This window comes from Coturnix japonica, chromosome 3 (assembly GCF_054131305.1).
Source record: "Coturnix japonica strain WE chromosome 3, WE-NBRP24, whole genome shotgun sequence".
In the NCBI taxonomy this organism is placed as follows: Eukaryota; Metazoa; Chordata; class Aves; order Galliformes; family Phasianidae; genus Coturnix; species Coturnix japonica.
This window is the reverse complement of record NC_140665.1, coordinates 99,549,692-99,569,742: the sequence shown is the minus strand read 5'-3', so window position 1 is coordinate 99,569,742 and position 20,051 is coordinate 99,549,692. Positions and strand designations below refer to the sequence as shown.

Here is a 20,051-nt window from a genome sequence, read left to right as displayed (position 1 = left end):
GAGGAATAATATGATGTCTCATTTCTCCCTGCCTCCATTTACCTGTTCTTTAAGAAAACCCGTGGCCTTGCTTTTCACAGCTGCAGTCTGCCGGCAGGAGGAGAGCGTGATGCACTCTGTGGGTTCGTGCTCGTGTCTGTCACACCCACAGATGCTTCTATGGGGTCAGCTCCAAACTGCTGAGCCTCCCCCTTGATAGCGCTGCCCGTGATGCTCATTTGCTGGCAGCGCTAATAAGGTTGAGCGCAGAATAAGAGCTTTGGACTAAGGGACCTTGGCATACTGTCCCCCATCATCCCTCTCTACCTCCCTGTGCCATGCCCAGCTCCTCATCCACCACCACGTACCGCTGCAGACGCGGGCACAGCAAAGCCAGCCGCTGTTCCCAGCTGCCATCAGAGCTGCCTCGGTGACTCAGCAGCCGTGCTGAAAGCTCCTTTATTTATTTAAACGGCTGCTCCCGCTCGTCTGAGCATCCTTTGCAGCGATGCTGCTGCAGCAGCTCTGCGAGGACCAGAGCAGCACCCCAAGCCCCCTGCTTTGCTCCTGCTGTGATGGCTTTGAGTAGCTGGGTTCTCAGCCCCGCTCTGCAGCTCTGCACCGCCGGCCCTGCCTGCTCCTGGGAGATGCTGCACGTGGCTGGAGCAGGTACCATCCTCTCTTCTCTCAGTCCTCTCTTCTCCTCTCCATGGGGTTCTGGGATGCCTCTCTCAGCTGCTGTTGACGCCATCAGTGTCATCTTTCTTCGCCTTGCTGCACTGGGGCTGTTGAGCTGAATGCTGGATAAGATCTGTGATGTTAGCTGTTGGGAAGGGGGGGGGGGGGAGTTGTTTCTTGCCATGCATTATATTTTGGTGTTGTGAAGCTCTGGGGACATCCTGTGTAGGAGAAGCACTGAGCTGATTTCTATGCTGGTGTTAGGACTAGACCTGGGATTTTTGCTCTGGGTGGGCAGGTGGGAGGCTGGGGGAGGGGGAAAACATTCTGTTTTCTTTAAGCTCTATGCTGTTTTTCTTCTGGTTTCTTAAAGATTTAGGGTTTCCCTGTTTGTGCATGTATTTTCCTGGGTCAAAACTGACAGGGCAGAGATCTGGGACAGAAAAGTTTCTCTCTGCTTAATGCAAATAGAATAAGAGAGACCCTTTCATCGCCTAGCCTAAGTGAGCTCAGCCCTTGTATTAGGCATCAGAGAGATTCACCTGACAGAGCTGTGGTAGGATCTACCCACCAGTGTCCCAGCATAGATTTGGAACAGCAAGGTGCCTGCCTTCCTCACCCAAACCGCACTCATCCTCCTCTCGCTGGTGCTCTGTCCTTAGGTGAGGCCATAAAACCTCGTGCTTCTGGAAGAAGAGGTCATGTGAGGTGAGAGGGAAGGCATTAGATTTAATTACGCAATTATTATTGATGGGTTCGTGCTGTGTCTGCTCTTCAGCTTCATTCATCGAAAGAGGGTGGCAGGATGGGAACGTGGCTGGGTTCTTTGCTCCCTTCCCAGGGCTGGAGATGGGAATGTGCATTCAGCCTGAAAAATACCCTCAAGTCCCATTGCTGGAGATGAGATAATTACAGATGAGGCTGCAGGGGGTGGAGAGACCCGGCTCCTTGGCTAATGGGATTGTTTATGGGGGATCTCTCCAGCTATTTGCTAGGAGGGCTGGTACCATTTGAGGATGGGGGATATATCCACCAAAGCAAGTACTGTCGTGCTGCCTCGGCTATTCTGGGCAAAGGAAATTTCTTAAGAGGATCCGGGAAATCATCACGTGTTTGTTTGTGTGAGTAGCAAACGAGAATTTATTAAGAGTCCAAATTAAAGGTACTTTTGGGGAAAAAAAAAAAAAGCAAAATCGATCAAAAGCAGCTGAGGGAGGGCAGCAGAAACTGAGTCTTGGACATAAAAGACAGGATAGTGGGTTTGCAGGGAGAGAGCAAGAAATGGAAGAGCATATAAGCACATCGCAGGAAGCGAGCACTTCCAGCACTGGGAGCCTTTGTCCCCCTGCTTTTGCTTCTCAGTTGCTAAAAAGCTGCCCTGAATTACTCACGCTTCCCTGAGCTTGTTAAGGCTGGTGATGCTTTGGGGTGACGGACACCGGCCTCCTCTTGATGTGACAACTGGGGTAGCCCCAAGAAGATCATCTGGGTGACTTCAGCTGCGTGTGATAACCAATGGCTCGCGCTCCTAGTTCTGAGTGGTTCCAACTCAAGATGTTCCTGTCTGCTGAGCGCTGTGTTCTGGGTTAGTTGTTAAGTGGCATCCTGCAATACACAGCTCACAACTGTCCTTCTACCACTGTGGGGCACCAAGAGGCTGGTACACAGGAGGATAGTCGAAGGTGTTGTTTAACAGCTCAGCTTTTGGGGTTGCACACAGGAAAGTGCATTTTCCTTTCACAGCCTTAGAGGAGATATCCCATCTTCCTTTTATGTCTTGCTTCCTCCAGTGTTGTCTTCATCCCTTCTGGCACTGTATGAGTTGTGTTTCCTTGGCTGGGTAGCTCCCATTCTGAGAACCCATGGAGCACATTCATGTGAGATACAGAGGCCCAGACTTAAAGGTGAACTTTGTACATCCTGGGGCTGCTTTCTTGGGTGAGAGAAGCAGATAACCCTGTTATAAATAAATGATGCTTATCAACAACCAATTCCCTGCCTCTCAGCTTCAGTTTTCTTCCTGGCTTGTTATCAGCTTGGTGCCCTGTGTTCTTCCACATGTTGCAATTTGGTGCCACCAAATCCAGCTGTATATTTCTCACCAAGGTCATCTCCATGCAGGGCTTTGCCCTGAAGCTGAGCATTATGTCCCCACTGATCAGCTGTCTCCTCTCTCCAGGTGTGTGCGGCTGCTGTGGTGCCCTGCGTCCTCGCTACAAAAGACTTGTTGACAACATCTTCCCTGAGGATCCGGAGGTAAGTGAAGTGCTGCTTCATGCTCCAAAGCATCTCAGCTCCTTTGAGCTATGACACACGTACATCTCGGGTTCATAAAATCATAGAATTCCTGAATGGCTTGGATCAGAGATCATCCAGCATTAACTCCCTGCTGTGGGCTGGTTGCTAGCCACTGAATCAAGCTGCCCAAAGCCCTGTCCAGTTTGGCCTTGAGCATCTCCAGGGATAGCGCACCCACACCTTCTCTGGGCAACAATACCAGGGCTTCACCACCCTCTGAGTAAAGAATTTAGTGACCTGCCCGGAAATAGTTCCTGGGAGGCAGGCAGTACTTCGGTTTCATAGATTTTCCTTTAAATTCTATTTATCAGGGGAAATACAGAAGCATCTCCTCTGTCTCTCCATGCCGTGGTGAGCTGGCTTCCTTTCCCAAATGTGCTGGTGTGGATGCTGAGCGCAGGTGGATGTGGACTGGATTTTATTGCAGTCTCTCTTTGCAGGATAAAGAAGGCAGCTTCTAAGAGAGAGGCCCTCCTGAAGCTTTGGCCTGGCTTTTGAGCTGTTTGAGCTGTTTATGCTGTTAGGATGCAGGAAAGCTGGTGCCTTGCTTGCTGCCTCACTGAACAGGAGACAGGGGGATGCCCAAGGGTTGCCAGCTGCTCCTAAAGCATCCCAAATCTGGCTTCTTTGTCACCATTTCACAGCTGAGATGCTAAGGCAGTGGCAGAGGGGCTTCTGGATCTCCTGACTGAGGGCAGCAGGGCTGGGATTGCCCAGGAAGGTGATGAGTGCTTGTTTTATTGTGGATCTGACAACAAGGCTGATCAAAGCTACATGAGGATTAGGGGATGGCAGCTTGTTTGGTCTCAGGAGATCAGAGGTGCTGATGTCCCTGTCTGCTGCTGTCCCCAAGTGTTGTAGGGGCATTGGCATAGTGGTTCACATTACATTTGTGATGTGTGATTTGCACCACTGCTTGCTGCTGTAGCAGGTCAGAAAGCACTAAGCTAGTGGCAAATGCAATTCTCTTAAGCATTCTGTAATGTACAAGACATGGGGAAGTGTAAGGGGGTGGTTGGGGTGCTCCAGGCATCTGACATCACTGCCATGGTTCAATGCAAAGATGCTCCTTGCTCTGATTGTGAGGCCTTGACACCCTGCATTGCTTTCTTTCAGGATGGGTTGGTGAAGACCAACATGGAAAAGCTGACATTCTACGCCCTGTCTGCCCCAGAGAAGCTGGATCGCATCGGTGCTTATCTCTCTGAGCGGCTTATCAGAGATGTGAGCCGGCACAGATATGGGTAAGGGCTGGGAAGTTGTTTCAGCCACATTAATTTCTAATAGGCCATGGTGAGGAGCCTGTGGCATCCTCCTGGCCATTACAAGCCCACAGTGGCTCTTTTAGATCAGTAAGTTTTAGATGTAGACAAACAGCTAGTTGGGGTGGCCCTCTATGTGGCTCACTAGGTGTTATTCAGGACAGGTTTGGGTGTCTCTGTTGAGACACAGTGTGGGACTAGGGATGAGGGTAGTGTGATACTTTCCAGGAGAGCACATGATGGAGATACCTTGGGCTGGATGAAGACTGCTGTGTTTGCTCTGTCTGGCTTACCTTATGTGGTCCTGTCCGGGCCCCATTCCCTTCATCTTACCTCCCTGCAAGGCTTTGCTGTATTTACTGCAGGGAGAGCAGAACCCACCTGGAACTAACTGACTGCCCTGGTTAGAAACACTGGGGGAGCATGGGAGGGCTCCTTCCCTTTGAAATAGCTCCCGGATTGATTCTTGTTGTCTCCTGAACAAAACCACAGCAGACAAACGTGGCTCAGCTTTGTAGTGTGAACTTCAGCCTGCCTTTTATCCTGGGGGAAGAGAAGCCAGCAGCCTGCCTGAGAAGTGTTGAAGTTGGAAAACCTTCAAAGCCTCACATTCATCGCCCGTCATCTGGAGTGACAGGACATTCAAAGCTATGTCTGAGGTTCTGCTGTTAACAGGCTCTGCTTGCTATGTTAGGAAAAGAAAGGTTTTTCAAAGACTTTTGACATCTAATGACAAGCTTTGGCAGGGGGGGATATATTCCGTCCCCACCTGCTTGTGCATATAGGCATTTAATTGGGTTGAAGGGCGGGCTAATTTTCAAAGCCTAACTTTGAAATGCCTGAAATAGGTTTGGATAAACTTTTTATTTATAGGTCAGCATCAGCAGCAGGGCTCGTTCCACTGCAAGACACCAGAGCTGGGCTCTGAAGGAGCAGCTGAGCTCATGGGTGCCTGTCCTCTGCATTTGAGGTGAAGATAGCCTTGTATTCAGGCCTGTTGGGGGTTGTCCTCTTATTACCTTTTGTTGCTAAAGGAGAAAGTGTTGAGTTTGCAGCCTGCTAGAGTTCAAGAAGCCCTCAGAAACATGGATTGAACTTTGGGTCAACCTGTGCAGAGTCCAGAGTTGGATATGACTATCTTTGTGGGTCCCTTCCAGTTTGGGATATTCTCTTATTTCCCCAGTGCCTCTTTTCCCTTTTGGAAGCCTTGTTTTCTTTGAGAAGGGAGATTGATGCTTCATGCTGTTATTTTTCTCTTTGTTATCTCTTCATACCTTCTTTCCCTCCGGGCCAGTTTTAGCCCAGTTTGACAGATGGTTAGGAACTTCATGGATCCAGGCTTCTCATTTTCAGTGTCTGGAAGAGCTGTAATGGTACCTGAGGGTTTGCATGCCAGAAGACACCAAAGGATCTGCTCAGGAATGAAGCCAGATTTCTCTGTTTCCAGGGAAAAGTAATCAGTCTTGCTGCCATTACCAGCTGGAATCTGGAAGTTGGGGGCTTATCCTTTCCCTTGAGAGAGTTGTTTTCCTCTCTAGCTGCCCTTCAGTATGTAGGCAGGGCTGATGGCAGCTCCTGCCTGCCTTATGAACTTGCTGCAGTGAGCTGCTTTGCTGCTTTAAGGCTTCACCCTTCAGCACAAGCTGGTAGCTGCTGCAGGTCAGGCTATGGCAAGGAGCTGGAGCGTGAAATTGAGGTCAAAGGACAATTTGTGCATGATACAAAGAAGTCTGTGCTTGCCACCTCTTACTGCCTTGGCTGTGGCAGGAGATCTGAGCTTGATTCTAGCCACTGTGATACAAAGATATGGAGATGAAGGGAGGTAGTAAGGAGCTATAAAGTTTGTTTTCCTCTCAGTGTGTTGGCATTGGATCGATATCATATGTTTGGGTACCTCACAGGTCATGCAAGAGGACCTGGAGCCATGAGACTGAAATCACCATGTCTTATGAATGTGTTTTGGGAACCTCTAACTGGAATAAATGCTTATTCACAGCACTTGGAGGTCAGGGTTTCCTTCTCCACTGGGTTTTGTGCACAGAGGGGACAACTAACAGCAGAAGGTCTGTGTGGTCATAGCACGAGGCTGCTGCATTGTTCATGAGGAAGTGCTGCAGGACCAGCCTACAAACAGCAGACTTCCCCAGAGCCTGCTCTGAGCAACCAGTCCAATTTGTCCTGGAAACATGAAGTGACACCCGACAAATTCCGCAATAGCTGTGTAATCAGTCGCCACCTCCGTAATGGGCACCCGAGTGAGATTTATCGCTGGGCATGTGCTTTTCCAACTTCCTTCAGAGGCACGAATGTGGCAGGAATGATTTAATGAATAGCCTGGAAGACACGCTGTGACAGCTTGTGGAGAAGCCAGCTGCTGGAAGGAGGTCTGCGGTGAGCTGTAACCAGCTCAGCCTGGTCAGGAGGGATGGCAGAAGAAATGTGCTGTGTTCAGAAATACCCCCCTGAATGGCCCACATGGGACCTGTCGTGAGGACATCCTCTCTTTGGACTTAGTTCTGGGCTTCCCTTGTCCCTCTGTAGCACACACAGCCAAGACTGAGTGACCAAATGCTCTATCCCTGGAGGAAGTTTGGGAGTAAGACATGGATTGCCAACTTCTGCTGGAGGAAACACTACTCACCCAAGGGACTTCTGCAGTGATGCGAGTATAGCCATGCTGGGGTACCCTACTTTGTCCCAGCACTCCCTCACAGGGCAGAAAGACCAGCTCAGGGCAATGGAAACCCATAGGAGGGGCCTCCCTTCCATGATGGGGGAGAGATGCAAGATGCTGCTGTCAGCCCCAGTCCTTGGGCAACTTAGTCTTCCATAGAAGGCAAGATACTGAGAGCATTCACCTCCATCTGAAAATCTCCCAAGGCTGTTTAGGAAGTAAATTTTTTTTGTTGTTGGCTTGGCCAGGGCAGGAGATAAGCATTAGGCTGGCTTTACTGGTGAGCACTTGGGTGGTTTGGGTGTGGGGAGGAAGAGGGAGGGCTGTGGGGCCACGTCCATTCTGCTGCTGAGGAATGATCCTGGCTTCTGACTGCTCCCAGGTACGTGTGCATTGCCATGGAGGCCCTGGACCAACTCCTTATGGCTTGTCACTGCCAGAGCATCAATCTCTTTGTGGAGAGCTTCCTGAAGATGGTAGCGAAGCTGCTGGAGTCAGAGAAGCCCAACCTGCAGATACTGGGGACCAACTCAGTGAGTAGCAGTGCAGGGGAAGTTAGCAGCACCCTGTCAGCCTTGTCCTTTACCTTATACATTGCCTATCACCCTGTGCCTGCATGTTGTTGGGAATCCCCATTGGGAAAGGATGGGGAATGGTAGCAGGTAAGAATTTAAGATGTCTCTGTGTGTCCTGCCACATGTGAGGTGTCTGAGCCCTTAACTGTGCTGTGTATTTTTCCTGTTTGCTGTTTGGGACCAATTACTGGTCTGTAATCTCTACTGTTGTGCTCTCCTGCTCTTGAATTCATCTCTTCCTAAAAATCTACAGGACATGGGGGGCTGTCAGCAGTTTCAGACAATAGACCAACTTAGGAGGTGATCCCTAGGGATTTTAGGAGCTCTTCATGCTCATAAAAGGCCTGGCTTAATCAGAGCTGTGACTTGCAATAAATGGCTTAGCCAGACCAGGAGCGTGTCAGTCACAGCTATCAGATGAGTGGAAAAAGAGAAGCATCAATGAACGACATGGTTTCCAAAGTGCTGACCCTGGCTGCTTGTGCACTGCCTTTCTGCCAGCAAGACAGAAAGGCTTTTACTGGGAGGGCTGGGTGTACCTGACACCTGAGCTTCCAAGGGCTCTGACAGCACCCAGAAGCTTGGCTTGTGCAAGCAGCATCCTTTCTCACTGTTTTTAAAGGTTGAAGTTGAGCTAATTGTCCTTTGGACAGGAGGGTGGGCTAAGGCAGATGCTCTCTCGAGTGTCTGGGAAACGTAAGGATAGCTGAACCCTAAGCTTTCATTCTGTGCTGTGTGTGGCAGTCAAAGGAACGGTATTAGTGCTTGATAGTACCTCCTGGTCAGGCAGCACTGCATCCCACTGTACTCCTCTCCCCCAGGAACCAGCACAGTTCCAGGCACTTGGCTATAAATACCTCTGCTGAGGCACGGTGGTGAAGTGGAGACCTTTCACAACCCTTTCTGCCTGGCAGCTAATTGCTCCCAGCTGAAAGCAATGTGAGCTGCCCATCAGCAAACCTATTAATCCCCAGCTCTTGGAGAAGCAGGAGGACTGATGACTTGGTGGAAACCAACTGCTTTCTGCCTATAGCAACTTGCTGTAGCATTCTGGCATGCTGCTGTAAGCTCTAGATATGCTGCAGGGGCTACCTTGGAATGCCCCTTATGATGGGAGCAGGATCTGCAAGCAGCACCATCATCCCTTGGTGCCCAAGCATGGCCTGAGCTCTGTGAGGATATGACAGGTGCTACTTGCTCTCTCTGTCTCTTTACATGTTCCAGAGCCACCTGGATCCAGCTCTATGGCAAGCAGCTGGTTCTCTTGCTAAGAACACCCTGTGCTGTAGTGCAACTCTGCCCTCAAATACATGTAGTATCTCCTTGCTCATCCCCTAAGCCCTCGCTGTAGGGTCTCATGATGCCCAGCAGAGGCTTCAGTTTTAAACTCAAAGAGAGGAGATATTAGGTTAGAGGGAAGTTTTCACATGGAGTGGGGAGGTGCTGACGTGGACTGCCCAGAGAGGTTGTGGGTACCCCATCCCTGATGGTACTCAATGCCAGGTTGGATGCAGCCTAAGCTTTTGGGTGACAACCAGCCTGAAGGAGGGGGTTGTAGCTGGGTAGGCTTTAAAGTCCCTTCTAACCCTGTTTTATGAATGAGGGTTCCAAGCTCAACCAACATCCTCAAGCAGGAGGAACTGTTTCTTCAGTGTGGTTTCCACTGTGGTCACCAATCAGTGGTGGATGCTGTAATGAGGAATCCAGATCGAGAATGATGTTTAGTGGCTTTGTCTTTCCTTTTCTGGACTGCGACGGTGTTCAGAGGCCAAACAGCACCAAAACCTTGTGGGCTTTTATAGAGAAATGAGTAATGATAATGAAACACTTCTTCCTGTATCCGCTAATGAGGAATGCGCCTTAGGCTTCTTGCTTAATTAGAGGGTGCTGTCTCAAGCAGTCTTCACAATAACGGAGCTGATGGCAAAGGCGGGAGGAGGTTGTTTATAGAAACCTGCTCCAAGTGAGTCATTCTCACCGCGTGAAATCTCTCCTTGGACACGTCTCACTCCTTGCAGGGATGTGCAGCTCTGTGCTGGATGGGGCTGATTCCCAGGGCCTGGGTTGCGCAGCCTCAGTGCTGGAGGCAGCGGGTGGCAGCGAAAATCCAGTGTCCTCTCATCATATAATCCCCAGGGTGAACATATGGAACGGCAGCTTAAATCCACTTTGTTTTCTCATCCTTGTTAGGAGGCTGCTGGGCAATCTCCCTGCTTTGGGTAGGAACCATCTAATTTCCAGCTCAATGTCATTCATGTTTTATCTTTTTTTTTTTCCCCTCAAACCAGTGTTGATCTTTCATTTAAGCAGCTCTTCCCCCTCCTCGATGTTCCTCTTCTGATGTATTTATGTCTGATATATTTATAGATAGCAACGTTATCCCTTCCCAGCCATTGCTCTGTATCTCTAGGGTAGCTGCACTCCTTCCATTTCCCCCATGCTTGCTCCCTGCTCATTGTAGCTGCATCTTGCTTGGAACTTGTTGGCTTCAATCACGGGAGCCTTGACTCCAACCCAACATCCCTTCAAACCACAGCAGAAATAAAGAACCACAGAGTGATTTGGGCTGGAAGGGGTCTTAAAGCCTGTCCAGCCCCAAACCTTCCATGTGCTGGTTGCCTGACCTTGGGCACCTCCAGATGGTGCTTCTCTGGGCAACCCGTACCTCACCACCCTCTGAATGAAACATTTCCTCCTGATATCTATCCTAAATCACCCATCTTCTCATTTAAAACCAGGCTGAGAATGGACTCAGCGAGGGCCGCTGCCTGCAGTGGTTGGCAGATGTGAATGCTGTGCCACATCACCAGGCAGGGTGGCACCATCTGTCTCCTGAGGACAGAGATGTGTGGGGCTTGCTGTGCCTGGCAGCTGCCTGGGAATGCTGCCAGCCACCTCTGTCCAAGATGTGCCGTTTCCTTCCTTTATTTTGTGGCTCTTCTCAACCATGGGGCAGTTGGAGCTGCTATCCCAGGAGCTGCTGTGAAGAGCCCCATTACTGCTCCTTATTCTGCATCCCGCCCTCGCCTCCGGCTGCACGTGGAGTTGCCATGAGCTAAAAAAAATACTTTGTGCTTTGCCTGGTACAGAGGTTTCTTATGTAACAGCCCTGCATTTTTCTGGTGAGTAAGAGGAGTTGATCAGTCAGAGCTGGTCCCTGTACTCCGAGAACAGTTCCTGGCAGATCTGATCCATCTCCTTTGCTCACACAGAGCCAGCCTTTGCAGCTGACGTTATTAATAGCCCTGCACGGTGGGTGCATGCTGATTAGTGCCTGTCCCTCAGTGCCAAGTGCTATGCTGGGATGGGTGAGCTGGCTTTGTCAGCTGCAGAGGTCCCAGTGGGCTTTATACCTGCTGTCCAACAGCAAATGTGGAGAGCAGGAAAGAGAGAAAAGCCTGCCCGTGGATTCAGAGCTTGTTTCATTGATGTGGAATTGCTTGAAGCAATTGCTTTGTGTTGTGCCTCTGGAAGTGACTGGCATCAGCACCACATTGTAATGCAGCATCTCTGTCTGGCAGAAGAGGTCCTCCATGCAGTGTGAGCGTGTGCCCACAACAGGAGACATCCTGCTTGGAGGGCAGGTAGGTGCGTGCAGCTGAATCATCCACCTTTGCTGTAGGGTCAGAGCTTGGATGTTTCCTAAGGGCTCCATTGTGTTTCTTGGCTGGTTTCCTATCCTGGCAAGAGAGTGTTTCTAGTGAGTAGCTACTGAGCTTGAATGCAGCGGCATTGTTCTCTTGGTGTTATTAGTAGCTGGGGTGGTTTGAAGTGCAGGCATCCTCACCCTTCCTTGTGTGCTCCTGCAAGTGACCTCAGCTTTCCCAGCCTGCTGATGTGTCAGCAGCTCTGGAACACAGAAGCAACCAGCAGATTTTACTGCTCAGATCTTTGCTAGCAGCTTCTTATGCCCATGTTCTAAGCAGGAGGGTAAAGCACAAGGACTTGGTGGCACAGTTCTTGCCTCAGGCCAAAGGTAGACCACATCCATTCCCAACACCAGTTGCTGCTGCATGAATACAACCTCTATCCATGCTTTCTCTGTGTGTTCAAGCCTTGGATTTTGTGGCCATTCTTGTGCTACAGATGTTTTATTTATTTTTCTCCTTTTTATTTTCCCCTGTCAGTATAAATAGATGAACCAGAGCCTCCCCTTCCTGCCCGACTCTTTGTTCCTAGTTCTTTGTGAATAAGTTTCTGTCTTCAGAAGAAAGCTTGAACACACAGTTGTCCTTTCCTGCTCCTTAACTTTCTCCTTGAAAGCTGTAAAGCGAAAGTCAGGTCTGTTGGTGAGCTGGCTTTGCTGGCAGGCTTTGCACCACTTGGCATGGCCAAGCTGGAAGGGAACGACAGGACCTTGGGTTGCCAGTGCTGCAAGCCAGATCTGTTAAGAACTCACTCACACTTTGTTTCTTCATTGTCATTTCCAGGGCATTTGTCACCTTTGTAACTAAATTTGGGGAACGTCACCTTGCCTTCACGTCAGCCTGCTGCAGCAGAGCCCTGTGTTACACTGCCAGAGCCTGCAGATTTGGAGAGGTATTTTAAGGCTTTGTTGTGCCCTCTGTGCTGATGCTCTATTTCTTCTCTCCCAGTTTGTGAAGTTTGCCAACATTGAGGAGGACACCCCATCTTACCACCGCAGCTACGACTTCTTTGTCTCCCGCTTCAGTGAGATGTGCCACTCTAGCCATGATGACCTGGAGATCCGGACAAAGTGAGTACTGCAGGTGAATGCCAGCAGCCTCTCTGGCCTTGCTGGCACTGCAGACATGCTGGAGTGGAGTGGGGGTTTTCTCTCTGCCTCCAGCTTTTGTCTTTCCTGGAGAAGTGCCTGCTTTTGGTGGCAGGTTGGATGCAGGCTGCAGGGACCAGTTATTTTGTGCTGTTATGGATAGTGCAGTGACTATCCAGAGCTGTATACACTCAGGTTTCAAAAATGGCTGCTTCCTATATATACTTGGAGGCATTCAAGGCCAGGCTGGATGTGACTCTGGGCAGCCTGGTCTGGTGGTTGGTGACCCTGCACACAGCAGGGGGGTTGAAACTGGGTGATCATTGTGGTCCTTTTCAACCCAGGCCATTCTATGATAAGTAGGTCTATTCTATGATGATTTTCCAAACATTAAGTCCTGCCGACTGTATGGGAGGATGAAACAGAGGCATAGAAAATGCAGTGCAGCACGTATCCAGCTTCTAGTTCTGTGTGGGTTGTTGTGTGCAGCATTGAATGTGTGTGAAAAAATGGTTTGCATTTCTTATTCTGACAGCAGGGCCAGTTCTGTTCAGGCATTGGCTTGCTCATACTATGGCCAGTGGCAGGACAAGGGGAATTGCACCCTTGGACACAATGCACTTGTCTTTGGGCAAAATGTGGGCAGATAACACCTGCCCATCACTGAGCTGCCTCTGAATCTTGAAGCATTCTTCACCTTTGCTGCTGGGCTGCATCCCACAGATCCAAAGAGCTCAGAGTGGGAGGCAAGGAAATGATCCCGGTCCCAAAATGAGCGATGATGGTGGGAAGAAGCCCAATATTAGCAGAATCAATATTCACTCAGGAGCTGCCTCCTGCAGCTGTGATCTGTTGTTTTCCACATTGGAAGGTGGCTACATCCCTAGACAGCGCTGAGGATCGACTTGCTGTATTGTGATGGGAAATGTACCCCAAGAGGATTAATTATGACTAAAGCAGACAGATTAACGTTGTTTACTGCTGCCAAATCCAGGTCTTTTAGTGATGTACTTAAACAGACCCAGCACTTGGAATGGCCCTATGCATCCCTGTGAGGCTCAGTACACTGTGGTAACACCCATGGCTCTTGCCAGGAAGCTGTTCACGGAAGGTGACTGATGCCAGAGACAATCATGGTGTCAGGCAGCACTTCAGCAAAGCCTGCTGGTGCTGTTCCTGGAGCTACAGTGCCAGGTCAGTCTCATTACAGAGAGTTGAACCCTTGAGGTTTTCCACTCCTCACAGAGGTTCCTCTCTGGGAACTTCCAGCCTCCTCCCACTGCTGCAGACTTGAAGGTAGCTTTTTTCCTTAATAAGGAAGTAATGCAGATGGCTCATCATTTCCACTTGACTTTTAGGGAATCAGTAACACTGGCTAAGTTGTGTTGGAGGCCAGAAGAGAGAAATTCTGCCACTCATGTAATTAAAAAGGAGGGCATTGCTTTCCTATGACCTTAGTCTTGCTCAGTGGTCATTCCTCAAGAATTGTGTCACAATCATATAATTCCCTGCAATAAGATAAGAAAATTGCCTGCAAAGGAAAAAATAAACAACAAAAAACCCTGTTAGGGAAGAGACCTCAGAGCAGATTATTTAATGCATTTGTTTCTGAAGATAGGCACACACTATCTTTCTCAGACACCAGCAATTGGTGTTGAGAGGCTGATTTCAGAGCTGGGAATCCTGCTGTGTACAGGGATTTTTATTGATAGCTCTGTTGTTGATTAGAGCAGAGTCAGGATCTTTGGATGCAGAAAAGACAAAGGTGTCAAACTACATCTGGGTTTCCTTGGTATCCAGCATCCCTGTGGACACAGCTTAGCAGTGTGGCTGCTAGGAACAGAGGAAACAGCAAAACCATCCGTAATGCTGGAGCCAATACCAACCCTTTGGAGAGGCTAGGCTTGCTAGTGCCACCTCTCAATGTTGGTTAGCATGTGACTGCAGCTTGCCTGGGGCTCTCCCAGTGAGGATGGTGGATGGAAGCCTGCTGCTGCTGCCAGAACAATTTAAGCTGGTTCAGAGCCTTCCCTGCTTGTGTCTGTCGCTTTGTGGGAAGCTGAATCTCTCTGGGATACAAACTGGAATGATTGCTTTGGGGCATACCAGGCCAGGTCTTGGGTGTCATCTGTGTGAGCACCTCCAAGAGTGCAGAAATCGGTGCCTTCATCTTCTTTAAAAATGTCACCCACATATATATGTGTATGTAAAGTAATACATAGGGAGAAATAATATTTTGCTGTTAATTTGTTCCCCAGGATCCGGATGTCTGGCATTAAAGGCCTGCAAGGGGTAGTGAGGAAGACGGTGAATGATGAACTTCAAGCCAACATCTGGGACCCTCAACACATGGACAAAATTGTGCCCTCGCTGCTCTTCAACTTACAGCACGTGGAGGAGGCTGAAAGGTGAGTGCTCATTGCTGCTGTGGCCCATGTGCTCTGCCAGCAGCTTCAGGGCTGTTTTCAGCCAGGTTTTACAAGGGAGAGACACTGTGGGCTGCATTGTGCCTATGCCTTATGTGAAAAAGGCTGTGGATAGTCAGAAAAAGCCTGCAAGAGTCCTCCTTGAAGGGTGGTGCAGATGGCAGGGGCTCTGCTTGTTATCCAGTGCTGTGAAGGTTATTGCTATCTTGGCCACTGCAGGGCAGTATCACTCTTGTGAAGGAGAGAGCTCTCAGCTCTGTCCATGCGGTTAAGCCACGTTCTCTTTGCAAAGGCTCTCAGCTGTCTGTTCAGTGGGCTGACCTCTGCAAAGATTCCTGCTTAAATGCTACCTATGCAATTAGTTTGAAGCTCAGCAAGAAGAATGAGGGGGAGCTGAAATACAGCTTTGCTCCCCATCCTTCCATTCTTCAAGCATGACTTCCTGCCAGATGAGTGTTTGAAGGGGAGTTACTTAACTGAGAAGCATTTTGTGGAGAAACAGGCATGAATTCCTCCTGGGATTTTCCTTTTTGAAGGTTAGGAGAGATGTATCAGTCCTGGGAAGATGACTTTTGGCCAGTTACATTTCCCATTTCTCTTGTAAACCTAAGCACTGAAGTGGAAAAAACATTTGCTGTGTTTCTGCAATGCCAAAGAGCTCAAGTGTGGAAAAGGGGGGTGGATGCCCACTGGGATGTATGAGTTCAAGGTGATTTGTGTTGTGCTGTACTGACTGCTTTGCTTGTCCTCCCTCGAGAGGTTGTGTCTATGCTGGAAGGATGTTATGCCCTGCATCCTTGCTGATAAGCCCTGAGCTCCACAATCCTCTGGACTGGAAGGAGGGACGTGAGGGCTGTTTTTGCTGCATGGAGCTGCGAATGGGGCCATTCCAGCTCAACTCCCTTGCCTGTAATCTGTGCACCTGTGCTGCCCTCTGATCTGGCTCAAATCTAACAATGCATTATCCCTGAGTTCTGCTGCAATGGAGCTACCCCACCTGCCTGGCAGGGTGACATATGGCTGCTGTGGGGTGGCTGCAGGCTGTCAGATGAGTAGCCCATGGCCCTGTGCAATGAGAGGTACAGGCAGATGCCACAAACATTTAGCTCTATCCCACCCTGAATGGGCTCTGTGCCTCTTCTCCCCCACTGCTGCAGCACGCTCAGCTCCACTCTCATCACCCTCCTCTGCTTTCACAGCCGCTCCCCCTCCCCGCTGCAAGCCACTGAGAAGGAGAAGGAGAGTCCCACAGAGCTGGCAGAGAGGTGTCTGCGGGAGCTGCTGGGCCGGGCGGCGTACGGCAACATCAAGAACGCCATCACACCTGTTCTCATGTAAGTTGTGCATCCTTTGATTTTGGCATAAGGGCACCGAGGCACAGAGAAACAAGCAGTGTGGTTCAGAGCTGGGGTGAAGGTTAGAGCTCTTCTGGCTGCCCTTGGCAAGGTGCTGGAGGTAGGAACTGGGTGTCAGCTCTTGGAGGAAGGTGGCTTTGGATAGATACCTGTCACAGAGAAAAGAGTGGTTTGTATCCCTGCTCTCACGTGTAGCACTTACTCCATTCTGCTCCTGGCTGTCCCTGCTCTTGGTGCAGGTTTGCACTGCTGCATTGCTTGAGGACACAGTTAATATCTGCTCTTATTCCATCTCTCCCCAGCCACCTGGATAACCACTCGCTCTGGGAGCCAAAGATCTTTGCCACCCGCTGCTTCAGGATCATCATGTACTCAATTCAGGTGGGATGCTGATGGGATTTCTGGCCTTTGGAACCATCTGGGGTTCCACGTGTGTGCATGCCTGGGAGCACCCAAGTCTGCGTCTGTGGCTGGGCTGAGTCAGAGCAGCTACTGCACTGCTGCATCCTGACAACGTTGATCTGAGCACTTAGAGCGGGCCCTTGAGCATGTCCCAAAATGGGCACCATTTAGATGCACGGCAGTGTGGGCTGAGGGCCTTAAATATGTGATACAGCTTAGACTCTGTGTGACAGCTGTGCATGGTTTAGCATGCTGTGCATTGAGCCTGCATCTCAGTACTGGGAGAGATTGCTTCCCTCCCAGCATAAACCAAAGCCTTGCTGAATCAGATGGACTAGCAATGTGCTGTGAAACACTCATAGGGAGGCAGTTGGACTTTGTTAAAGAGCTGCCTCTTTCCAGATCACTGCTTTATAAATCAAACCAACCTCCCTCCCTATCCCTGCAGAAAAGAAGAGGAACTATTTGGGGTTAAAAATGCCCTGGGCAAACCAGGTACATCCATGAGGATGCCTTCTGCCCAGTATCTCCATCCTTTGATAGGAACAGGCCTGCCAGACTCTTCATTGGGATCTCTGGCCATGGAGGTGCAGTTGAGGTTATCCCCAAATGGCCCATTCTCTTTCTCTTTGCGTGGGTCACTGCATGCTGTCAGGCATGGTGCTGCCTTCCTACTCTGCTCTCACTTTGCTGGGGCAGCCCCTGGACTCCCAGACTTCCCCCCCTTTTGATTTTTCTTCACTTTTGGATTCAGTCAAGCTGTAGCTTGGAGAACCAATATACTGACAAGCACATTGCCATCCCCCACTTTCGTTTCATGTTTCTAATCCCGTCAACTGCCTAAAACCCTTTATAGCACTACTAGATTTTATCAAATCCTGTTAATGCATAGTGGAGGTGTAGGGTCACCATAACTCAGCAAGACCCTGCTCCCTGAAATCCCCAGGATTAATCATTGTTATTTCCTTAGATCTCAACAGCTCTTTAGATCATTCTTTTTTTCCTGTGCAAATTGCTCCAAGCTCTTGCTCATTCTTGTAAAACAGACTTTTTCATGGTGCCCTCTCTCATTTTGCATCTGGAGATGCGCTGGAAAGAGCCAGGCAAGGGCTTTTGATATAGCTGGGCTATGCATCCCCATTAGCTGTGTGTGATACAGAAATGGATCATCCCTTCTTACATGTGGCACCCTCACTGTTATTCACTCTCTCCTTCCAGCCCCAGCACTCCCATCTCGTGATCCAGCAGCTTCTTGGCCACCTGGATGCCAACAGCAAGAGTGCAGCCACTGTGCGTGCAGGCATTGTGGAGGTCCTCTCAGAAGCAGCAGTGATTGCAGCCTCCGGATCTGTTGGTAAATGCATGGATCTGTCCTCCATCCATCCTGTCACCTTTTTATTTCAGCTGCTGAAGGTTTGAGCTGAATTCCAGGGTGTGGGGGATCTGCTTCGGAGCACCCAGGAGTGCTGGGGATCTGTTTGGTGCCATTTCAGTGCACCCGAGCACAACGCCCACGTTCAGCTGTCTGAGATGGGAGCTGCAACGCCCACGTGCAGCTGCCTAAGTTTAGGCAGCTGAATGCAATGGAAGCCCTCACCTCCACGTTGCGGGGGCAAAGGGATTTTCAGGGCTCTTTTTCTTGGGCTTGCTATAAATATGTTGAGCTCATGTTGGTGCTGGAAGACCACTTCTCTCCTGTCTTGACTGGGGGAGCTGGTGGGGTTAAATCTCTACATCTGGTTTTCAATCTCTTTACATGGGTAGTAGGAGGCATCTATGACACCACCCCTGGGGAAACTACAGGCTCCATCTCTATGGGGCAAAAAACACTGATCCCCATATCTCCCATCTATCCCTTCTCATCATCCCAGGCCCCACGGTGCTGGAGGTGTTTAACACCTTGCTGAGGCAGCTGCGGCTCAGCATCGACTACGCGCTGACAGGGAGCTACAACTGCATCACCGGTGTCAGCACCAAGATCATCAAAGAGCACGAGGAGAGGATGTTCCAGGAGGCTGTCATTAAAACCATAGGTGGGGTGTCTCGCAGTGCCTGCTGTAGGTGTGGGCTGTGCTGGTGGGTGGCCTCCCATGTGGTAGGTTTCTGCTTGTGAATCTTAGGGTGGTTCAGGGCATAATAAAATTGCTCTCATCCTAAAAGCAGCGATGGGAAATGAGATTTATCCCTTGCAGTACGTGGGTTATCAGCAGGTGCCATTGGAACCCCATTGATCCCAGCAGAGTTGCTATGTGGAGACTCTTGTGCTTCTTCCTGGCTTGGACACCCTGAAGAAGGAAGGAGAGGAGAAGGAAAGGGCAGGTGTGAGCCTGCTTGAGTTGATGAGGATGGAGATGCATCCAAAACAGGGGGTGTAGAGGGAGGGCTTGGCATCTCTGCCTCTCTTTGTCTGGGCTTGGGGCTGTTCCTTCCAGGAGGCATTTTGATGGCTCTTAAATCCCCTTAAAGGGAAAGTTGCCTGCAGGTACTGAATCCAGCAAGGCCTTTTACTATTCAAACCTGGCTGTGAGCCCAGCAGCTGGCTTGGAGCATGGCAGTACCAAATGCTTCCCAGGGTGCCGTGACCTGTGAGTGCTCACTGTTCCTCACACACTGCCAGTGCGTTCTTGTGCCCACAGGGTCCTTTGCCAGCACACTTCCCACTTACCAGCAGTCCGAGGTGATGGCCTTCATCATGAACAAGGTTCCTCTGCCATCCTCACAGCAGTCCATTGAGGCTGGCAAAGCTGGGTGAGTGTGGGTACTTTTCTCCATCCTCTTCCTAACCCTGCTCTTGTCTCCCTCCAGCTGTCCCATGCATTGAGATAAAAGGCTTTGAACGCAAGATGGAAAGTGCAGGGGAGCTCTTTGAGGTGGTCTCTGGGGGCAGAGTGAGACATAAAGACAGGGTGGGATATGGGTACATTATTAGAAAGGCTGGGCATCAAGAGCTTCCACCAAAGACCAAGGGAAGCGGAGTAACATGAGATGCTTTGCTTTGCTGTGTGCTGCAAATATGATGACAAGGGCAAGTATTCGAGGCCCTTTGAAACGCTGATGCACTAAGGTGGAAAGGTGTTTATAGCTACTGATGCTGCAGTTGAACTTTCCTCTTCTTTGGGTTCCTGCTGAGAGATTGGGGTGAGAAGCTCAGTCCCGAGGTGTCATCCAAAATTTAGCAGGGAAAAAGGAATGATATTTGGAGGAGTGACTCCAGTTGATCAGGTCAACAAGGTGGCTGCTGGCCATGGCTTCTGAGAAGCTCATTTTTGGCTTTGTGGAGACCAAGAGCTCATCACTACCTCCTCACTCTGTGTGTGTGGCCCCTGTGAGCTGCCTCCAAGCTTTTATTGACACTGAGTAGTAGGCGGTATATATAACTGGCTGTGGAGGAAGAGAGAGGGAAAGGAAAGCACCCAAACAACATAATTACTTGAGAAGTGTGGGAACAGAGTTTGAGAGCTATTTGGAGCGAGGGTATCAGCACTGAAACATGTAGGTAAGGAGCAAACAGATTTTCATGCTATATTTATTTTCCAAGTATGGGCCCGGCTGCTCCCACTCATTTCTGATGGGAGAGACACGCTGCCTGACAGGAGACACGCTCTGCTCCTCACTGATGTGGGGGTAATTCCTGGTGCCCATGTTCAGTCTTGTATTGCACGGTGTG

The 20,051-nt window shown here is 49.9% G+C and overlaps 1 protein-coding gene across 11 annotated transcripts in view; it reads left to right on the top strand.

The window, feature by feature from the left end:
* The window catches only part of EFR3B (EFR3 homolog B), a 40,891-nt gene that overhangs the window by 12,469 nt on the left and 8,371 nt on the right, over positions 1–20,051 (top strand). For 8 of the 11 annotated variants that reach the window (XM_085544194.1, XM_015859662.3, XM_085544193.1 and 5 more), the window contains 10 exons: positions 2,837–2,913; positions 4,072–4,199; positions 7,274–7,424; positions 12,062–12,183; positions 14,460–14,609; positions 15,827–15,961; positions 16,285–16,363; positions 17,603–17,738; positions 18,256–18,417; positions 19,021–19,132. In XM_085544194.1, the coding sequence (XP_085400320.1) occupies positions 2,837–2,913; positions 4,072–4,199; positions 7,274–7,424; positions 12,062–12,183; positions 14,460–14,609; positions 15,827–15,961; positions 16,285–16,363; positions 17,603–17,738; positions 18,256–18,417; positions 19,021–19,132 (1,252 nt within the window). Of the gene's footprint in view, positions 1–245; positions 649–1,318; positions 1,366–2,836; positions 2,914–4,071; positions 4,200–7,273; positions 7,425–12,061; positions 12,184–14,459; positions 14,610–15,826; positions 15,962–16,284; positions 16,364–17,602; positions 17,739–18,255; positions 18,418–19,020; positions 19,133–20,051 lie in introns of those variants that run through there. The other 3 variants (XM_085544192.1, XM_015859659.3, XM_085544196.1) reach the window with 2 other exon arrangements.